At 48.4% G+C, this 21,411-nt stretch overlaps 1 protein-coding gene across 1 annotated transcript in view; it reads right to left on the minus strand.

Annotated features, from left to right (window-relative positions):
• Igf2r (insulin like growth factor 2 receptor) overlaps window positions 1-21,411 on the minus strand; it is a 98,098-nt gene that overhangs the window by 54,876 nt on the left and 21,811 nt on the right. The window contains exons 2-7 of the mRNA XM_052750850.1: window positions 18,716-18,855; window positions 11,919-12,043; window positions 10,939-11,037; window positions 7,247-7,379; window positions 4,811-4,940; window positions 2,976-3,081 (exon numbers count right to left, since the gene is read on the minus strand). Coding sequence (XP_052606810.1) covers window positions 2,976-3,081; window positions 4,811-4,940; window positions 7,247-7,379; window positions 10,939-11,037; window positions 11,919-12,043; window positions 18,716-18,855 — 733 coding nt within the window. The remainder of the gene's footprint in view (window positions 1-2,975; window positions 3,082-4,810; window positions 4,941-7,246; window positions 7,380-10,938; window positions 11,038-11,918; window positions 12,044-18,715; window positions 18,856-21,411) is intronic.

Below are 21,411 nucleotides of genomic sequence, written 5' to 3' on the forward strand. Positions count from 1 at the left end.
GATGAACAATACCCAGGTCCTCTGTCCGTCATACACAATACTCTGCGCACATCACATGCATACCTCTGTCGCTGACATACACACACCTCAAAATGTACACTTAAGAAGTTCTTCTGGGGCAGGTGGGATGGCTCAGCAGGTAAAGGTGCCTGCTGCTAAGCTTGGCAGATGCCCTGGGTTCCATCTCTAGGACACACATGGTGTAAGAAAACCAAGTTGTCCTCTGACCTCCACATGTGACCCTTACACAGGCAGGTGCAATTAAACAAATGCAATTTTAAAAATTCTTTTAAGAAGCTGCTCTGGATGAAGCTCAGGTTTCCCCAGCCACAGCAAATGTACTCTGCCATCTTGTGCTTTGATCTTTGGTGGAAACCATGGAGGATAGCTAGCAGGTTCCCAGCTCATGAGTCATACCTCCTTCTTACCCTTGGGAACACTGGTCCCAGTACCAGCTGCTCTAGGCACCTTAACCCCTCAAGTGTTTTCTGCACACCTGATGGAGGCCAGTCATGGTTCACACTGATCACATCATGAGTTGGAAGAACTGCAGCCACAACCCTCCTCTGCTTGACTAAAACTTGATGCTTCTTCCCACCATTAGGCTCTGTACAGCCTGCCAAGGAGCTGCTGAGAGTCAACACCAGAGACCTACACACTACACAGTTTCATTCATATGAACTATCCAAAAAGGGCAAACCCACGGACAAAAAGCAGACTCATGTGGTGTGTACATTGTGAGAAGAGGAGGGAGAAAATAATTAATTGCTAATAGGCAAAAGCATGGAGGGGGGCATTTCTACAATTAGAAAGGATACACAATTATGTAAAAATACTAGGATCCATTGAATTGTATAACAAAACAGATGAATTTTACAGTACATAAATTCAATGATCTTTTTTAAAAAAAAATAACAAGATTAATGTGTATTAGATATCAGTTGCCAAAGCATTCAACAAGCCAACAAAAAATGCATAAACAAACTTCTCAAGGGCAACACAAGCACACATTCTGTCGAAACAACACCTTGAAGAACCACCTCCAGGCCCACAAACAGCACCAAGAAATGCCTTGGATCTCTTAAAATATGAAGGCGAGCAGACTTCTGGTAGTTAACCATTCTGGTGGAAGCTTTCTTTCCAGAATCTAGCAGCATTGCTGCCTAGAGAATCTCACCAGGATTAAGATTCCATGTCTACAGATACAACTACAAAGTACACATGAGCCTTCCTCAACATACACTCAGAATGCCAGAAAGGTACCCATTAAGCAACAGGATAGCAGATAGCAACAGGAAAACCAGATAGAGGTGCTCAATGATAAGCTGAGCCTCGACTGGCTTGTATCCCTGTGACCTCCACGCATGTACCAAGCAGGCCAGTGACTGGCCTGAAATCAGAGCAAGCTCCAGGTTTGCTCAGCAGTAGAATTCAGCCCTCTATTTCTACTACAAAATAGTAAAAGAAAAAATCAGGTGACCCACACCAATCAGGGGCAGAGGCCAAAAGGTCTGCAAAGATAAGACAAGCCTCAGAAGGGTCATAAAAACCCAGGCTTCATTCAAAAGGCTCAGCGGATGCTGGTCTCCAATGCACCTCAGCACACGAGAGCTATACACGTACTCTAGCAACAAGAGACCCTTCGGGTGACCAGTCTCCCCAGATCTCTGGCTCTGACCCTGTGGGGGTGAGTGTCCGGCACCCTGGCTGACCTGACTAAGCACAACTGAGACTATGTCAGCTGGCCTCCAACCTTCAAGGGACATCTGCAGTGGAGCCAGCGTCCACTCACTGTCCTGCCCACCAGTGGGTGTGGACGTGGGGGTTTGTGAGCACTGGGCCTTCAGACTTGCAACCTGCTTGGTGCCACCACCTCTCCCAACTGTCCCCGAGTGAACTCTGAGTCTCGGTGTCATCACTTAGAGCTGGATTGTCAGGTTGTTGGATTTATTTCACCTGAGGTGCCCCCCTCTTTTATGATGTATGGACAATAAACTATGCATCTGAAAAGGACATCTGACTATTTGCCTCTCTCCAAGATTTAAAAACAGCTCACCAGTAAAATAGCTGCTGGCATGCCCAAAGCCCTGATTCTTAACCCCAGCCACAAGCAAGTAAATAAATAAAATGAAAATTAAAAGCAGCCAAGAGACAGATTTATGGCTGTGAGTGAGAGGGATGGCAGGCAGGAGAGGAAATTGGGAGCAGAGAGACAGCGTGACTTTCTCCCTACAAGATTCTCAGGCTTCAGAGCTAGGAAGATAGCTCAGTATGTAAAGCTATTCCCATGTCATTTTCATCTCCAGAACCCACTGTAGTGCACACCTGTAATCCCAGGACAGGAAGGCAGACACTGTGGTGCACACCTGTAATCCCAGGACAGGAGGGCAGACACTGTGGTGCACACCTGTAATCCCAGGACAGGAGGGGCAGATGACACTGTAGTGCACACCTGTAATCCCAGGACAGGAGGGGCAGGCAGACACTGTGGTGCACACCTGTAATCCCAGGACAGGAAGGCAGACACTGTGGTGCACACCTGTAATCCCAGGACAGGAAGGCAGACACTGTGGTGCACACCTGTAATCCCAGGACAGGAGGGGCAGATGACACTGTGGTGCACACCTGTAATCCCAGGACAGGAGGGGCAGGCAGACACTGTGGTGCACACCTGTAATCCCAGGACAGGAGGGGCAGGCAGACACTGCGGTGCACACCTGTAATCCCAGCACTTGGGAAGCTGAGGGTCCACAAAAAGATCCTGTCTCTAAACTAACACACACAAGGAAGAAAACACTGGCCGCCAGAGGCAGCTGAAGCTCTTAGAAGCTGTTCCCTACCGAGAGTCCAAGGTCCCTTTAGTGTGTCACCCTTCCCGGCACCCACCCACGTGTCTCAAACACAGACACACGATCGTTTGCGCAAGTCTGGCTGAGGATCACATCTTCAAAGTCACTTAGAGACAAGTCACTCACCTCTCTCCGCTCAGATGGGCACACAAATGTTATCGTCACTGCAGGGCTGTGACCATTACAGAAGTCTGGCTTTTCTGCCTCTTCCTTCACATAACTCAGAACAAGCCTGCAGAAGCCATGTGGAAAAATTGTATTACAGAAGTGCAGATTACATTCAAACCGTTGCATTGCCCTGAGCAGTCAGTACATTTGAGGAATGGAGTACAGAGGAAAACAATAAAATGGCATTGTTCTATTTCCATTTTAAAAAAGCAGGAAAGTATAAACTTCAGAGTCTCTTCCTGTTGAAAGTCAAATGAATATACGATGGGTATGCAAACTAAACACCCTAAAGGAAGCTGTCGACATAACAGAGACCACTTTCGTAAGGGACCTACTAAAGCAAGATCAACCCAGCTGAGAGGCCTAACACGTTTTTCCTCACAAGGTTCCATGATCTTTCCCTAACAAAGAGCTGTATGTCAACCTGTCAGCCTGTGGCTGGTCAAGATGGCGGGCACAGCAGCCACAGGCTAGGGCTGCTGCACCCAAAGCCCAACCCATGTCTCTACCAAGGAAGCACTCACAGTCGTCAGCAGGCTCCTGCCTCACCTGTGGGCCATGCCCGTATCACCCATGCACCACCACACAAGTGCTGACTACAGACAAGCCACGCTCTGCATGGAATCCTACATTCCCTGAGCCCTCAGCCACCACCTGGGGCCCTCAATCACCACCCTGTCACTCTGGACAATCCCTCCCAACTCCAAATAGCGCAGCCCTGACAGACATGCTCCAACAGGTGATTACTAGGCCACAGGGACATTAAAGAGGTTAACAAATGATATCCTAATGCTACAGTTCTGTTGTTGAGAGGACATGAGAACGCAGACCAGAAGACTTTGTGAAGCTACAGGGAAAAGATGGCCTCTAACAGAACAAGGAGATAGGCCACATAAGAAACCAACCTGAGTTTGAGGACAGCCAGAGCTCTTACACAGAGAAACCCTGTCTCGGAGAAAAGAAAAAAGAAAAAAAAAAGGGGGGGGGGGTGCGGAGAACCTGTCTGGGACTCTTAGTCTCTGAAATTGCAGCTGAGGAAATAAATTCCTGCTGTTCAAATGCCCCACTCTGTGGTATTTGCTTATGGCAATGTGAGCAAGTTGACGCAGACACAGAACACTCTCAGCTTTTTTCCAATTCAGGTCCTGCTTTAACAGTACAAGTCTGCAGTCTAGTATTGCATCAGTCCCAACAGGTCAGAGAAAAAAGTCATGCTCCTGAAGTTGAGGCCGCAGGCAATACAGGAACCTGCACACGTAAGAGAGTGGTGGGGGAGGGTGTGCACCGTGTCCCAGACAGAAAGAAACTGCGTGCAGGAGGGCCACCAGCAAACTGCCCCACCTATCTCTCCAAAAGAAAGGCTACAGATAACCTGACGAGTGACAGAAACTGAGCAGGATCAAGAATTCCAAGCTACTTTAAGCTACACGGCAAGACTGTCTCACAAAGCCAAATGAATGTCACCTAGTAAATAAAACAAGTGAGCACCATGGAAACCAGCTTGAGACAGGACAGTGACCAACCAGCCTGCTGGAAATAGGGTGTGCTTCCCTGGCTCCTACAAGCCAGGTTCTTTCTGTTTCTCATCTTTTACCAGTATTAACTTACCAGTTATTAATTGTACATAACAACAGGTCTCACAATGACATTTTCACACATAAACACAGCATACACTTTGATCATGCCAGCACCCCCACTACCAGGCTTCCATTCCCTTCCCTTCTCCATCAGTCCCCCTAAAAGGCAGGCTCTTGCTGAGGACCTAAAATAAGCCAAGGTGGCTACAGACTGACCTGTCCTTGCTTACTAGCTTCAGCCCCTCCTTGGGCCGGCCAACATCAAATGCCTGGTTTCCCCTCAGCAGACAGGCGGCAGTACCAGCAGGACAGGCTCTTAGCTGCGTGCTTGGGTCTCGAACGGCGTCTGCAAAACATCACAGACCACTTTACAGCGACAAAGTTAGAACTCATGGGAATCCTTATGTCCAGGCTTCTAAACCAGCAAAGGGACTTTCACATCCACCCGTCATGTTCTGAGATTCCACATAATATGTGGGCCAAGAAGCACCAGGCACCACTCTGCCTGGCACACAAGGGACCCGCCTGACAGACATTCCTTTGTCACCTGTGGTTACGAATGTTCACGTGTGCCCTTAAGTCTAACTTTAGCATTGTCCCTTTTTTAAGTTTGAGTTGCTAGAAAATGAGGCATTCTAGGGACAAGACTCTGTAATGGAAAGAAAGAAGCCACAGACAGGTCTGGGCTCACATCCTAAAGGATGACTCCCTCCTTCCATTCCTCCCTCACTCCCTCCTTCCCGGCTTCCCCTTTCCCCATTAGACCTTGGACCACACTGTGCTTACTCCTCCACTCGGTACTCCTCCTCCCCAGCCCCAAGCTCCAGAAGGCAGAAACTTTAGGATGATAAAGGCTCTGATCGAACCGCTAAAGTAGCCAAGCCATAGCAAATTTTGGTTTTTTGTTGTTGTTTTTGGTTTTGTTTTTTCAAGACAGGGTTTCTCTGTGTAGTTTTGGTGCCTGTCCTAGATCTCGCTCTGTAGACCAGGCTGGCCTCGAACTCACAGAGATCTGCCTGGCTCTGCCTCCTGAGTACTGGGATTAAAGGCGTGCGCCACCGCCGCCCGGCCATAGGAAGTTTTGAACACTACTGCACAAGTAAGGAACCAGCAGCACCTCTCCAGACTTCAACAACTACCTCAGTCACAGTGGGAGGACACCCTGCCTCCTGCCAGCCCTCCAGAAACCCAACCCACTAGCCACGTACTTCCACACACAGCAACTGCTGTGCTAGGCTACTGCATCACAGGGGCTCGATGTTGGATACTCTGCCTCCTGGCTGCTCCCCAAACCCAACTGGACTCAAAACAGCCGCTTGCTTCCACACGTAGCAACTGCCATGAGGGGCAACTACTTCACGGAGCCGTGATGGCAGGCAGACTGCCTGCTTCCCAAAGGCCAAGGAAAGGCAAGTCAGTAAACAGCAGCCACGGGTCTAACGTGGGCATGAGGCTTTAGGGACCTTCAAAGTTAGTGTGAGGCAATTTCCTGGGGCTAAAGAAGGAGCAGCGGAGGACACAGGACCACCTTTAAAGACCATAAAGGCCGTTTTCTCCTAAACTGCCAGAAAATTGGAAAGAAAAACTAAGGTAGTTATTGAATTAAAATAATACTCAAAGGGGGTTGTTTTTAAGGAACACAAATTTGTTTTCCAAATAGGATTTAAGAACTAGAAACTTCAATGTTTTCAAAACTGAAACATCACATTTTTGCAGAAGTTTACAACCCAACTTAAGTTACTTTAACCTCGCATGGAAAACTTGAAATCACCACTGGTCACTGGCAGTCCTGGGTGGAGTCTAATTATTACTGTAAACTGTTAATCAGAATATACAAGTAAGATGGAATGTGTCCGTATACAATATAAAGAACTGTAGATCAGTTATATTCCCACCACCCACTAAGTGTCATGCACTGAACTTGGTTTTTTCCCCAAAATTTTTCTAAGACCAACATCTCATAAATATTGGAAAAGAAACGTAAGGAAAACAGAAAAATCTGGCCTCTTTCCTTCTTTCCTTCCTTTTTAAATTTTCTTCCTTGGCAGTACAATTTCTTTATGGCACAGTTGCAGCCAACACAGCAGAAAGACCAGTCCTGGTCTATAGGGCTTCCAGTGCTGAGACCATGAGGGAAGCACAAGAGTCCAGAGGCTTAGCAAGTAATAAATAAATACACAGTACAACTGTACAGCCCTCGGAGATAAAGGCCTTCATTTACAGCCTTTGGTTATCAAGGAAAGATATGCTGGCCTCTCACAGTTCTACAAAGAAAACCAGAAGTCATTCCCATGCCAAGCACACATCACAGACACATTCTCAAAGCCTGTGTTATCCCTCAGTCCCTTTTACCCAGCCTCCACTCAAAGCCGCAGGACTTGAGTAAACACAGCAAACTGAAACAAACCTCACCATGGAGCCCCAAACCCCCAAGTATCTGGCAGAGAAAACCTCCACAGAAGCAATAGCTTGAGTGGAATTTGCAGGGTTGGAAGAGGGTAGGATCAGCCTTGCTGAGGGAGATGAATGCAGTTGTCCAGAGGACACCTTTAGGACAACAGCTTTCTTAGAGAACTAATGGCGATGTGCATGTCAAAGGGGCCAGGGCATATAATGACCAATCCCCACCCTTCCCCCTAAAAAGACTCTTACCTATGTCTCTACACACGTTGATGAATAGAGATGTGTCAGCATCAGAATCGTCTACCAGGTAGGCACCACTCAACCTGATCAGTGGGTTTAAATCATGCTTCTTTAACTTGTCATCAAATGCATAGCAGGGCACCTGAGGAAGCAGAGGACAAGTGAGTCAGCCTTCTTTCATCCCACAGCTTGGGGCTTGGAGATCACACACTTGTGATGGACACCACACAACAGTGATTTCTATCCCTTAAGTACAAAATAAACATGGTTCTGTCAGGTGTGGTGGCAAAACCCTTTAATCCCAGCACTCAGGAGGCAGAGCAGGAGGAACTCTGTGAGTTCGAGGCCCACCTGGCCTACACAGTAAGTTCCCAGGCCAGCCAGGGCTACATAGTTGAGACTTTGTCTCAAAAACCAGTTCCGTCTTCCATACCATTTCTAAGGTTTTTGTCCCTTCTTAAGGCTGTGTGTCCGTAACTACCTCCTCTCACCTACCATCACTCATCTTTCACCAGTCCAGGACCACTTCCTTCAGTATGCTACAAAATCCACAGCCTTACAAGTGCCTCTCCTCATTGCTGAATCCCCCTCAGCTACCTTCCCGTCTCTGCAACTCAGGAGAAAACTTCCTCAACTGCCCCTGTCCTTGGTCTCCTCTTCCTAGCACTGTTGTATCCGGTGCCTGCCCCTCACCCCACCAAAGCCATACCTGCCCAGTGAGTTTGCCTATTGCCAGAACTGAAGCTCATTTCTTAGGCCTGTGATAAATGACCATAGCCTGAAGCCCTTCATTCCCCTTTCCCTTTGATGCCTGTCCAGAGGAACCTGTTTCCTGCTGCTCCTCCCCCCACCCCCCACCCGGGGGGCATCCTGGAAACCTCACCGTCTTCTGACTCTAAATGCAGAGGTGGTTCTAGTGTGAAGGTTCAGTCAGGGGAAGGGGCTTACCACACAAGCCTGGCTGGAGACCTGTCTTTCATCACTGGAACCCACATAAAGGTGGAAGGTGTCTCTTCACAGCAAGAGAAACCCTCAGACAGAGGCTTGAGGTATCCTTATTCCAGTCTCATTGACCACCATTCTCTCATCTCTGGGAGCTAATGACTATTTTATAATCAAATATCAAGGGGTCCACTATTGTCAGCAAAATCCTGTCCTTCAGAGTTTGACTCTTTTTTTTTTTTTTTTTTTTTTTGTTTTTTGTTTTTTGTTTTTCGAGACAGGGTTTCTCTGTGTAGCTTTGCGCCTTTCCTGGAACTCACTTGGTAGTCCAGGCTGGCCTCGAACTCACAGAGATCCGCCTGGCTCTGCCTCCCGAGTGCTGGGATTAAAGGTGTGCGCCACCACCGCCCGGCCAGAGTTTGACTCTTACATAAACAAAAACATGCAAGTCTAAAGATGTACCCAGGAGTGAAAAGGCCAAGGGAGTAGCTACTGGTAAAATTTTATTGGAAACTGCACGAAAAGAATGTATCCCAAAATAATAACTCTTTCCTCCCCAAGCTGCTACTAGTCATGGTATTTATCACAGCAACAGACAGCAGACTATTACACTGCCCAATGAAATGGTCTTAAAATTCACATTCTCTACAGTCATTTCAAAGCACATTCCCTGTAAGAAAACTTCCTAAAATTGTATCTCTTAGATGGCAGGGGATGGTACAACAGTTAACTGCATAACACCCAGCTCTCAAACCTGCAGGAAAGTTCTGTCCACTGATCTTTTCCCTAGACTTGACTTCAGAGATTTCAGAAAGAGCTAAGAGATCCTATCAAACCCCACACTCTTCTACTTCACTTTAGAGTGGCAAACTCTAGCCAAAGATAACCTTAAGCAGTCTATTATACCCGCCCTGCTTCTCTAAGCCAGGACTCTCTGATAAAGGGGTCGGGTGGAGGATCCTGTGACTGGAAGGAACAGGCAGAGGGGAACTCCAGCTGAACACCACATTCCCCTAGAAGAAATAGCAAGAAGGTTGCCTAACTGGGTTGCAGTCAAAAGCAACCAAGGTGCTGACATCCCGCGCTCAGAAGGCTGTAGAAGGAACTCCAGACCGCTTTAAAGAGCCAGAAAGAACAGCAAACCCACACCCACAAACCAGTGTCACCACACAAGCAAGGGAACACAGCAGCATTCACTCAGAGGGCCACGAGCTATTGGCTGTGAGGGTGGAGACCAGCAGCAGCCCTCCAGCCAGGTGAAAGGAAACCCGTGGCAAAGGAACAAGGTAGCAATGAGTGGAATGGAAGGCAGGCAGGGGTCAGGCTGGGGGGAAACCTGTCCCCAGAAGCCTTAGGGGGTTCTGTTCAAGAGGCTCTGCAGGCTCCCGTCAGGGACGCTAGCCATCACTCCATCAAGGCAGAGAAGACACCCTAGCAATGCTCCCCAGAACTGGAGCGTGGCCAGAACATCGGAGGGGTCTGCTGGGGATCATCCCTACCTCTTATCCTACCTATTACCACACTGTGCAGAGTAATGGAGGCATGCTAATGCATACATCAGTCACCATGCAGCCTGGGAGGAGACAGTTTTCAGGCTTCCCACTGAGTTAACACGTAGGTGGTGTTTTGTGCCCTATTCACCTCCCCTTCCGAACTCTAGCCAGGCTCTGCAATTTTTATGTCTCCCAAGGTGCTAGGATAGGGGATTCGGAGACAGAATGCTTGAAAACTGTCTTAAAACCTCTACCAGAACCTACTGGATTAAGCATTAGTCTAAAAGGCACCATTTGGGCCAGCCACCCGCTGGCTGAGGAGATAGCTCCAACAATGAGAACACAGCCAGGTGCAGTGGCTCCCACCCATCTGCAGTCCCAGCACTCAGGAGGTACAGTGGTTTAGTTACTTTCCTCATCTTGGAGGCAGCCTAAGGAGGGAGGGTTTCATCTGGCTCTCAGCTCACGGCTGTAGAGAAGAGGAGTGTGCGGCCACTGTCACATCCCATCCACAACAAGGAGGCAAAGAAAGACAGGTACTGGTGCTCAGTCCACCAAGCGCAAGAAACAAATGCTCCCACCCACATTTAGGATCTGCTTCCCCACCTCAGTTAATTCAATCTAGAAACCCCCAAGACATAGCCAGCAGGTTCATTTCCATGGGAATTCTAAATCTGTCAAGCAGACAGTCATGTTTAACCACCCCATGAAGGCAGAAGGATTACAAGTTTAAGGTTCTCCTCAGCCACATACCAAGTCTGGGGCCAGCCTGGGCTACATGAAACTCTGGCGATAAAAACTGGCAGAAAAAGAATCATCAAAGTGAGATCACCATGGGTAGGGAACAGGCGCAGGGGAAGATGAAGCGGTCAGACCCCAGGGCCCCAGAGGTGCAGGGCAAAACCTCAACGCAGGCCTGACTACACATAGAGTGTGCACCAACAGAAGCCAGCCTGGCAGACAGTTTTAACAATTAAATCTCAGAGCATCTCTGTGCAAATGGACCCCGACATCCACAAAAATAGGCTTTCACCCCAAGAGACTGCAGTAAGTATTTGAAATCTCCCACTGCCCTCGGTACAACCTTCTATGAAGTTTTTTTCTTTTATTGAAAAAAATTTTTTTCATGGAATGTTTGGATCATGGTTCCCCTCTCCCAACTCTCCAAATTCTTCCCCACCTCCTCTCCCATTCGAATCCACACCCTTTCTGTCTCTCAAGGTCTCCAGAGTGGATTTCAAAACCAAATAGTCTTGGACCCATTACCTCTTTATTAGCTTTAAATATGTCTTTCTTGCAGGCTGCAGTAGTCCTCCATTCAAAGTAATGCACACAGCGTGTGGCAGTTACAAATTCGGGAGTTCCCTATTTAAAAAAAAAAAAAAAAAGTCACCATACCACTTGATAACACAAGTTTTTAAACTTAGAATACTGTAAAATCCAGTGAAACTAAGGGTGTAACATGAAGACGTGTAATTGCTTTACATCAACAAGGTTACCAAGAACCTCCCCCCAAATGGAAAAGTTGGGAGAGGAGAGTCTCCAGACATCCTGTCTACTGACTGCCCAGCTGCCCCACTTTCCCAAGCAGAGTAAACTCATGGGAAGTTATCCGGCTTCCTCTCAAGAGCCCAATGTTCTCTAACCAAAAATCAGCAAAATCAAAGCCAGAAAGTATGATCTCATACATCCTGTGAGGAGGCCCCTAAGGAGCCCATAGTATCTGAGCCTGTGCAGACTCATAGCCCCTGCCCCAGGCAGCCCCTTCTGGCAGCCAGGGATGACTCAGATCAGTTTACCCTATGTAACCCTGCACATCAATAATTAACTTCTACCTCCCCAAGCCATGTGCAAAGCCCTAGGTTCACCTTCAAACCCTGTTTTTCATACAGTGAATATCAAACCCTTAAGAGCAATAAACAGAAGTAAGTCAGCAGCTAGCTTACTCTGCAACATTACCTCCACAGTTTATGCTGCCACAGAGATTTTAAGATCTCAGTGTGTACAATGAGCAGTAGTGGGTTGATCCAAAATTAATATTCATTCTACCTCAAGTTTCACTTCAATTCTAACCATGTTTAAGATTTGCTTACTTAGTGGTTCTGGATGGTGGTGTGATATGAATGTGAACTGGTGTCTGTGTGTTAATTTTGGCCATTTATTTCTCCAGTATCAGGACTTCTCTAACAAGCATGCCAGAAAGGGAGAATATTCATAACAAGAAGCTCGCAGAGGGCCCCACTCACCAGGGTCTTCCCACACAGAAATGTAATACTGGTCTGGGTTTTGTGCTGTGAATCTGAAGGCCGGCAGTCCGTGGTGGTGTTGAATTCCAGGAGGGATCTGGATGAACTTCTCAAAAGTGAATCACCTATTTGGAGAGGGTGAGGATGAACATACAGTGAACACACATATGGCATATAAGGTCTTCTGCTTACAGATAAGCACTAGGCAAATCAGGAGTGTTAAACATGCAGGATTCTCTCTTCAAATGGAGAGAGATACCCTGGCTTCCGGCCCAGAAGGCTGGGAACAGAGGTGGTTAATAGTTTGATGACTTCTGTACTATCTGTATGGCCAGGCCACACCAGCTCCCCAGACCCTTATCCTCAGCATTATTTACCTTGAGACTGCTTCCTTAATATATAGATTAACTCATCTTTATGGAAGATGCCACTTGCACTTTACAAGAGTTTCAATGTAGTCATGTCTTAAGCTTTGTTATGCACACAGGATTGAATTAATTATCACCAGAAAACTTTTTTTTTTAATTGTGTTTTGCTTAAATGGGCCTAAAATTAACTGTAAGACCTTCAAAGTTTGAACCAACACACCAGTTTCTGGCTAAAATTTTCTGGTCTTTCCCCAAGTCTTTCCTGACCAGCTCAGTGGGCAATTTACATAAACACTTTCAATGTTGTGGAAGAGCCTTGGAAGACCACCAGCATCATCAGGCTCCAGGCCAAGAGGTGTAGGGTAAAAGGGCCAGCCAAAGAAACACACCCTGACCCTGAGAACAGAGTGAAAGAAACACACTTTGGCCCTGAAACCAGAGCCAAAGAAACACACTCTGCCTCTGACCAACTCAGCACAAAAACCAACCAATCCATGAGCAGAAAAACTAACCAATCCGTTGAGCACGAAATCCAGCCAAACTTTGAGAGGTGAGGTGGGGCAGAGCAGAGGGGTATTAAGGGACACAGTTGGGGTAGAATTTAATACTCTCCACCCACCTGCTAAAGCGCCAACATTTATCTATCCCTCCTCACTCTTAATGTGGAACAGGACAGACAGGACTGCCTATCACCAAGCAGGTACCCTGCGGAACTCGCAGCACAGAGGGACTGTGGTAGTTGGCCCCCATGAATGTAATTGGCCCCCATGAACTCATAGGGGGTGGCATTATTAGGAGATTTTGGCTTTGTTGGCTCAACTGAATCACCACTGGGTCAAGGAAGAAATAAAGATATGAAAGACTTCTAGAATTCAATGAAAATGAATGCACAACACACCCAAACTTATGGGACACTATGAAAGTAGTACTAAGAGTAAAGAAAGTTCATAGCACTAAGTGCCTACACAAAGATTTAGAGAAATCTCACACTAGGGACCTCCTGAAACTAAAAACTGTTCTGTAAGGCAAAGGACATGGTCAATAAGACAAAATGACAGCCTACAGAATAGGAAAAGATCTTCACCAACCCCACATCTGACAAAGGGCTGATCTCCAAAACATATGAAGAATTCAAGAAACTATACATCAAAATACCAAATAATCCAATTTTAAAAATGGGGTACAGATCTAAACAGAGAACTCTCAATAGAAGAATCTCAAATGGCCAAGAAAGACATTTAAGGAATTGCTAAACATCCTTACCCATCAGGGAAATGCAAATCAAAATGAATCTGAGATACCATCTTACACCTGTCAGAATGGCTAAGATCAAAAACACTGATGACAGCTTATGTTGGAGAGGATGTAGAGTAACAGGAACACTCCTCCACTGCTGGAGGGAGTGCAAACTTGTGCAGCCACTTTGGAAATCAATATATGGCACTTTCTTAGAAAATTGGGAATCAATCTATCTCAAGACCCAATGATACCACTCTTGGGCATATACCCAAAAGATGCTCAATCATACCACAAGGACACTTGCTCAACTATGTTCACAGCAGCATTATTCGTAACAGCCAGAATCTGGAAACAACCTAGATGCCCCTCAACCGAAGAATGAATAAAGAAAATGTGGTAGGTACATTTCACACTCAACGGTTAAAAAAAAAAAAAAAGAACAACCCACAATGAATGACATAAAATTTGCAGGCAAATGGATGGAACTAGAAAAAAAAAAAATCATCCTGAGTGAGGTAACCCAGACCCAAAAAGACAAACATGGTATGTACTCATGACTCATAAGTGGATACTAGATGGAAAGCAATGGATAATCAGACTATAATCTACAACCCCAGAGAAGCTAGGTAACAAGGAGGACCCTAAGAGGGGCACACATAGAAGGGGAAATAGGAAAAAGAAAAGGGGGGGAAATAGATAAGATCTCTATGGTAAACTGGAAGGGGGGAATAGAGGGAGGGGGAGGGGGAGGAACAGGGATCAGGATGGCCAAGTTGAGGGAGGGACGGAGAAGGGGGGGCAATAGAAAGAGGTATTCTTCCCCCAACACCAGAAAGAGTTTCTCTGTGTAGCTTTTGGAGCCTGTCCTGGAACTCGCTCTGTAGACCAGGCTGGCCTCAAACTCAGAGATCTGCCTACCTCTGCCTCCCGAGTGCTGGGATTAAAGGTGTGTGCCACCATTGCCCAGCTTAGAAAGAAGTATTTTGATAGAGGGAGCCATTATGGGGTTAGGGAGAAACCTGGTACTAGGGAAATCCCCAGGAATCCACAGGGATGACCCCAGCTAACACTCCTAGCAATAGTGGAGAGGGTGCCTGAACTAGCCTTCCCCTATACTCTAATGAGTGACTACCCTAATTGTCATCATAGAACTTCATCCAGTAACTGATGGAAGCAGATGCAGAGATCCACAGCTAAGCACTGGGCCAAGCTCCTCGAGTCCAGTTGAGAAAGGGAGGAGGGACTATAGAAGCAAGGGTGGGTCGGAAAAACCAGAGAGCAGATCCGACTTAGTGGGAGCTCACGGACTCTGGACTGATGGTTGGGGAACCTGCATGGAAATGAACTAGGCCCTCTGAATGTGGGTGACATTTATGTGTGGCTTGATCTGTTTGTTGGGCCCCTGGCAGTGAGACCAGGGTTTATCCTTGGTGAATGAACTGGCTTTTTTTGGAACCCATTCCTTATGGTGGGATACCTTGCTCAGCCTTGATGCAGGGGGGTAAGAGGTTTGGACCTGCCTAAACTTAGTATGCCACACTTTGTTGACTCCCCAAGGAAGGCCTTACCCTATCTGAGGAGTGGAGGGGGTGGGGGAAGCGGGAGAAGGGGAGGGAGGGGGAACTGTGGTTGGTATATAAAATGAAAAAAAAATTAAATTAAAAAAAAGAAAAATTTGGAACTTTTATACATGATTTTATGAGGTTGGAATTTTATGAAATTCAAAATGATATATATAGAGAATGAAAATTCAAATATTCAAAAAGTATGATGCAAAGAAAAAAGAAAGAAAAAGAAACTAAGACAGGGGCACAGGGCCTAGAGCCGTTGTAAGGCGAGGGGTCTCGCTGAGTAGCCACGGAGCTGCCCCAGAGCCAGGCCTGCCACCCGCTCCCCTGCGGGGCCGGGCAGCTGTCGGGAACTGACAGGAATTGACACGTTGTTCTTCGGCACCCTTTGGCACTGGCTGCGTTGTGTAGGGCAGAGAGGCGTAGGGCAGGGAGGACCCCCAGCCCCACAGGGCGGCCAACCCTGCCCCAGCCGGCTCCACTCCATGGCCGCCCAGCCCGCCCTGCTGGCGCCACTAGATTCACGCCCTTCCTGACTTGTTCCCGGGTGTCTCAGGCCTCTCCGGTCCCGAGTGAGTGCGACGCCTAGTGGCAGCGCCAACAGCCGCGGCCACTCCTAAGCCCCGCAGCCCACCGGGTCCTGGCTCTGGGATGGGTCCCAGGAAAGGCCTCATCGTCCAATACCAGCCTCCCAGTGACCAGCCCTTGGGCCAGGAGGGGCTACAGGCTGGCCAATCAGGAAAGGGTATACCCCACAATCCCACCCCGCCTTAAGACATAACCCAAGCCTGCCCCGACTTGCTCTGACGTGTCCAAAGATGGCAGAGCCAATCAAATTTAAGTGTTGCTTGCTTAGCCAATCACGTTCAGGATGACCTCATTCCCCCAACCCCTCCTGGCGGCCTATAAAAGGAGCTGCGGGCTTCCTGGCAGACCCCTGAATGCTGGACCAAACAACGTTCTTCTGCAGACTGCGTACATCAGCAGTCTTTGTTTTCTGGGGTGTTCTGCCGACTCTAACAAGGGGACGAACTGAGCCGCAGGCAGCAGCGCGGAGAGGGAACTGGGCAGAGCCGAGCCGCGAGGGACCAGGCTGGACCTAAGAGACTAGCAGCGCTGCGGACCGGCGAGACAAGACGTGCCGTGCAGACCGAAGAGACTAGCGAGACTAGCGCGCAGACCGGCAGACTGAAAAGACAAGCCGCGCAGAGCGGACCAATGGATCAAAAAACTAGCCGCGCTGAGCGACCGGCAGACTGAAAAGACAAGCCGTGCTGCGCGGACCAACGGACCACAAAGACTAGCCACCCTGCGCAGACCAACGGGCCAAAAATATTAGCCGCGGGACCGGTGGACTAAAGAGACCAGCCGCGTTCCGCGGACCGGTGGACTAAAGAGACTAGCCGCGCTGCGCGGACCGGGGGACCGGTGGACTAAAGAGACCAGCCGCGCTGCGCGGACCGGGGGACCGGTGGACTAAAGACACTAGCCGCGTTCCGCGGACCGGTGGACTAAAGACACTAGCCGCGTTCCGCGGACCGGTGGACTAAAGAGACTAGCCACGCTGCGCAGACCGGTGGACTAAAGAGACCAGCCGCGCTGCGCGGACCGGGGGACCGGTGGACTAAAGAGACCAGCCGCGCTGCACGGACCGGGGGGACCGGTGGACTAAAGACACTAGCCGCGTTCCGCGGACCGGTGAACTAAAGAGACTAGCCACGCTGCGCGGACCGGTGGACTAAAGAGACCAGCCGCGTTGCGCGGACCGGTGGACTAAAGAGACCAGCCGCGCTGCACGGACCGGGGGGACCGGTGGACTAAAGAGACTAGCCGCGTTCCGCGGATCGGTGGACTAAAGAGACTAGCCGCGCTGCGCGGACCGGGGACCGGTGGACTAAAGAGACAAGCCGCGCCGCGGACAGGTGGACCGGTGGACCAAAAAGACTAGCCGCGCTGCGCGGACCGGTGAACCAAAGAGACCAGTCGCGCTGCGTGGACCGGTGGACCAAAGAGACCAGGCGCGCTGCGTGGGCCGGTGGACCAAAGAGACTAGGCGCGCTGCGTGGACCGGTGGACCAAAGAGACTAGCCGCGCCGCGGACCGGTGGACCAAAAAGACTAGCCGCGTTTTGCAGACCGGTGGACTAAAGAGACCAGCCGCGCTGTGTGGACCGGGGGACCGGTGGACTAAAGAGACCAGCCGCGCTGTGTGGACCGGTGGACCAAAGAGACTAGCCGCGTTCCGCGGACCGGTGGACCAAAGAGACCAGCCGCGCTGTGTGGACCGGTGGACCAAAGAGACTAGCCGCGTTCTGGGAACGGTGGACTAAAGAGACTAGCCGCGTTCCGCGGACCGGTGAACTAAAGAGACTAGCCGCGCTGCGCGGACCGGCGTACCGAAAAGACAAGCGGCACCGCGGACCTGAGAACTAAAGAGACTAGCCGCATAGCACGGAACGGCAGGCCTTTTTGAAAAGACTAGCTGCACTGCGCGGACCGGTGGACTAAAGACACTAGCCACGCCACGTGGACCGGCAGACCTTCCTGAAAAGCTAGCGCGTGGACTGGAGGACCGAAAAGATGCACCACACACGTGAGTGTGTCCCCATTCCTCAGCCCCTCTAAAGGCAATTAACCTTCATTCTGTGTGTGTGTGTATCTCCTGTATGTGGTAGCCAGTGGAAGTCAGGGTATCACAACCCCTGAAGCTGATACAGTTGTGAGCTATCATCCAACATGGATGCTGGGGGGGGGGGGGACGACAACACCGGTCCTCTGGAACAATTGTGTTCTTAACCACTGAGCATCTCTCCAACCCTAAATTAAATTTACCATTTTTAACTATTATAAAATTCACCTGGGTGTGGAAGAGATGGAGGCTTTCTATGAAAGCATGGCCAGCAGGTTACACAAAGTTCAAGCCTACACAGGGAGAACACCACTTTTTAAAAAAATTTATTTATTCATTATATATATAAAATATATTTATATATATATAAAATATATACATTATATATATAGCGCGTTATATATGTATGTGTGTATATGTATGTGTGTATATGTGTGTGTGTGTGTGTGTGTGTGTGTGTGTGTGTGTGTGAAGGCACCAGATCTCACTGTAGATGGCTATGAGTCACCATGTGGTTACCGGGAATTGAACTCAGAACCTCTGGAAGAGCAGCCAGTAGCCAGTGCTCTTAATCTCTGAACCATCGCTCCAGCCTGAGAACACCTGTCTTTAATTTAAAAAGAAAAAAAAATCTGGGCAGTGGTGGCACATGATTTTAATCCCAGCAGAGGCAGAGAAAGGTGGATCTCTGTAACTTTGAGGCCAGGCTGGTCTACAAAGAGAGTTCCAGGACAACCTGGGCAACTAAGTTCAGTTCCCAGCACCCATGCATGCCTGGGGACTCACAACCACCTTAACTCCAGCTCCAGGTGATCTTACATCTCTTCTGGCCCAGCAGGTACCTGGACCCACAGGCAAACACACAGACAAAATAATCTTTTAGAAAATGTCTACTATTAGACACTATATTAACAATCTATATTATATATAAACCATACAGTTGTGTACACTGTTATAGCCATGTAGTATGTTTACGTAATGGAGCTTTACTTACCCACTGATCGAAAAGTTTTTGTCTTTAAGTCACACATACAAACAGCACTTGTCGGCCCACACCCGGGAAGATCCACATTTCCACAAACACTGATTTTATAAACAGCATTATTTTTGGAATCAACAGCTTCCCATGTGTAGCTGGAAAGGAAGAAAGACAATTTGTCAATGTCATTGATCTGACAATTTCTCTCCAGTTGGAAATTCTAGCCATATTTGCTTCAACTACTATATATAAGAAGGCACTTTCATTAACTAAAAATACCAAGTCAAATGTGGCAAACATTTTGAAAAGTGGCCAGGAGAGAATCCACCAAGTGCCACCTGGCTAGGAGAACCTCAGAATGCTCAAATCCATCCTTATTCTAAGAACATTAATTCATTAGAGCAACTACTTGAGTCACACTGTGTGAGATGGGACCAGTCCAGTCACCCCAGAGTGCTGAAGACCCAAAAGACTGTTGCGTTTTGTTTTGAATTATTATTTTATATGTATGGGTGTTTTGCCAACATGCATATCTGTACATCACATATGTGCAATGTGTCCAAGGAGGCCAGAAGAGGATGTCAATTCCTCTGGAACTGGAGTTACAACTTTTGGGAGCTGCCATGGGGTGCTAGGAATCAAACCTAGCTAGGTCATCCCCTAGAACAGCAGTCAGGGCTCTTAACTGCTATGCTATCTCTCCAGTTCTTCCAAGGGATTGTCTTTAACTCTGAAGCTTTTTTACTTTTTTTTTCTTTTTTCTTTTTTTTTTTTTTTGGTGGAACTTCTGACGCCCCTGTCTCCATCTCCTAAGTGCTGAGATCACTGACTTGCACCACCACACCTAGACTTAACGTGGTCAGGGGACAAATCCAGGCCCTAGTTGCATATTAGGCAAACACGCCACCAATTGAGCTCCACTCCCACCTCAAGTTTTTTATTATTATTAAAACTGGCTATAAAGTGTTAAAGCAGGCCTGCTTCTGACAGACTACAGTCTGGACCCAAACTGACTCGCAGCTCTGCTAAGAGCTGTTGTCAGCCTCACAGTGAGACAAGGTCTACTTGCAGGCTGATGAGCTACGACGCTATAGAGCTCTGCAGAACCCACTCTGACTGTCTGCTGTCACAACCTCAACACCTGGAACAAAATCTTGGGGTTTTTTGGTTCTGCCCCAAGTAATTATGCTAATCTTCTACTCTTTCCTAGGAGAATGCTTTGCCCATTTTATAAACTGGGGTTCATTTCCTCAGCAAGGGTAAAAAAGAGAAAAGGGAGAGAGTGGGTAAGAAGTTTCTTGAGAATGTGCTTCAACACGCAGGGCAGTGGTGGTGCACACCTTTAATCCCAGCACTTGGGAGGCAGAGGCAGGCAGATCTCTGTGAGTTCGAGACCAATTTGGTCTACAGAGTGAGATCCAGGACAGCCAGGACTGTTACACAGAGTACCCCTGTTGGGGGGTGGGGGGGAGACACACACACAAAGAAAACCCTGGTTAACTTTCAACAGTTCTGATGAAAGGAGGGAAGGAGGGCTAGATCAGACTTGCCAGGATAAGCCTACCCAGAGGTAGAGTAGGGGTTCGGGTGTGAGACAGCTCCCACTGTTTCCAGTTGATCATAGGTGACCCTGTGAATAGTGCCTCACAGAAGTACCCAGAGACGTGCCTAGGGTTTCCCATTCCCAGGCACCAGGGCAAAGGCTGCCCCAAAGCCACTAGGACTGTCCGTGCCCTCCCTGACTAGAACTTACTGCTAGGTGGCACTCCTAGCGTCATGGGCAAGCAACTCACTTAACCTTGGGCCTGGGGTCCAGTCGGAGCCCCTGCCCAAAAGCAAGGGTGTGTAAACATCTGGCAGGTGACAGAGTGTCCTGGGAATTTGTGGCCACTAAGCTACTACAAACCTGAAAAACTGGTTACTTAAGTGCCAGGCCTTTGGGGTGACGTCAGGCTTTAAAGCAGTGATTACTCAACAAACAGATTAGTTACCTCCAGAGCCATGAGGATCATGCATGAGAAAAATCACTCAAGCACGCTTGCTGGCCCAGAGAAAATCATCAATAAAGCCTGTTTCTTCTTCCTCTGGCTGGGGGGGGGGGGGGGGGGGGGGGGGGGGGGGGGGGGGGGGGGGGGGGGGGGGTGTTGTGGTAATTTGTTTCATAGTGTATCCTTCTGTCTATGTATTCCCTATACCCCAGTGCTGGGGTTACAGAGGCCCAGCCACGGGGGTTTCCTAAGTATTCAATAAGAAAGGCAACAAGGTATAGAATGACAAGAGTCCCAGGCCCCATGGAGGGCCTCTTCCGGCCTATTCCGGCAGGAAGGAAGGAAAATAAATGAACATATGCACAAGACAAGCTCTGATGGAAACAGTCGGTGAGGACACGCCAGTGGACCACTAAGAATATGGCACAGCTCCATCAGGCTGAGAAATTACCCTGAGCCCTGACAGACAAGCAGTAGCGGCTTCAGGGATGGAGGGGAAGGAAAGGGGAGAGCAACTGAGCCAAAGCTGGAAGACTAAGAGGTCAGCAGCAGGTGGGAAGCCACAGGCGGGGACAGCCACGCCTGTCCTGAAGTAAGCAGTCTTGATTATACTTGAAAGTAAAGGTCACAGCACACAAACTTTCCTTAAAACTTTTAGCTAGTAATTTGCAGGATATTAGTACATTTTTATTATGGTGAGTTACAGAGAAAATGCTAATCTCT

This window comes from Peromyscus californicus, unplaced genomic scaffold (genome assembly GCF_007827085.1).
Source record: "Peromyscus californicus insignis strain IS unplaced genomic scaffold, ASM782708v3 Scaffold_22__1_contigs__length_63687245, whole genome shotgun sequence".
NCBI classification, from domain to species: domain Eukaryota; kingdom Metazoa; phylum Chordata; class Mammalia; order Rodentia; family Cricetidae; genus Peromyscus; species Peromyscus californicus.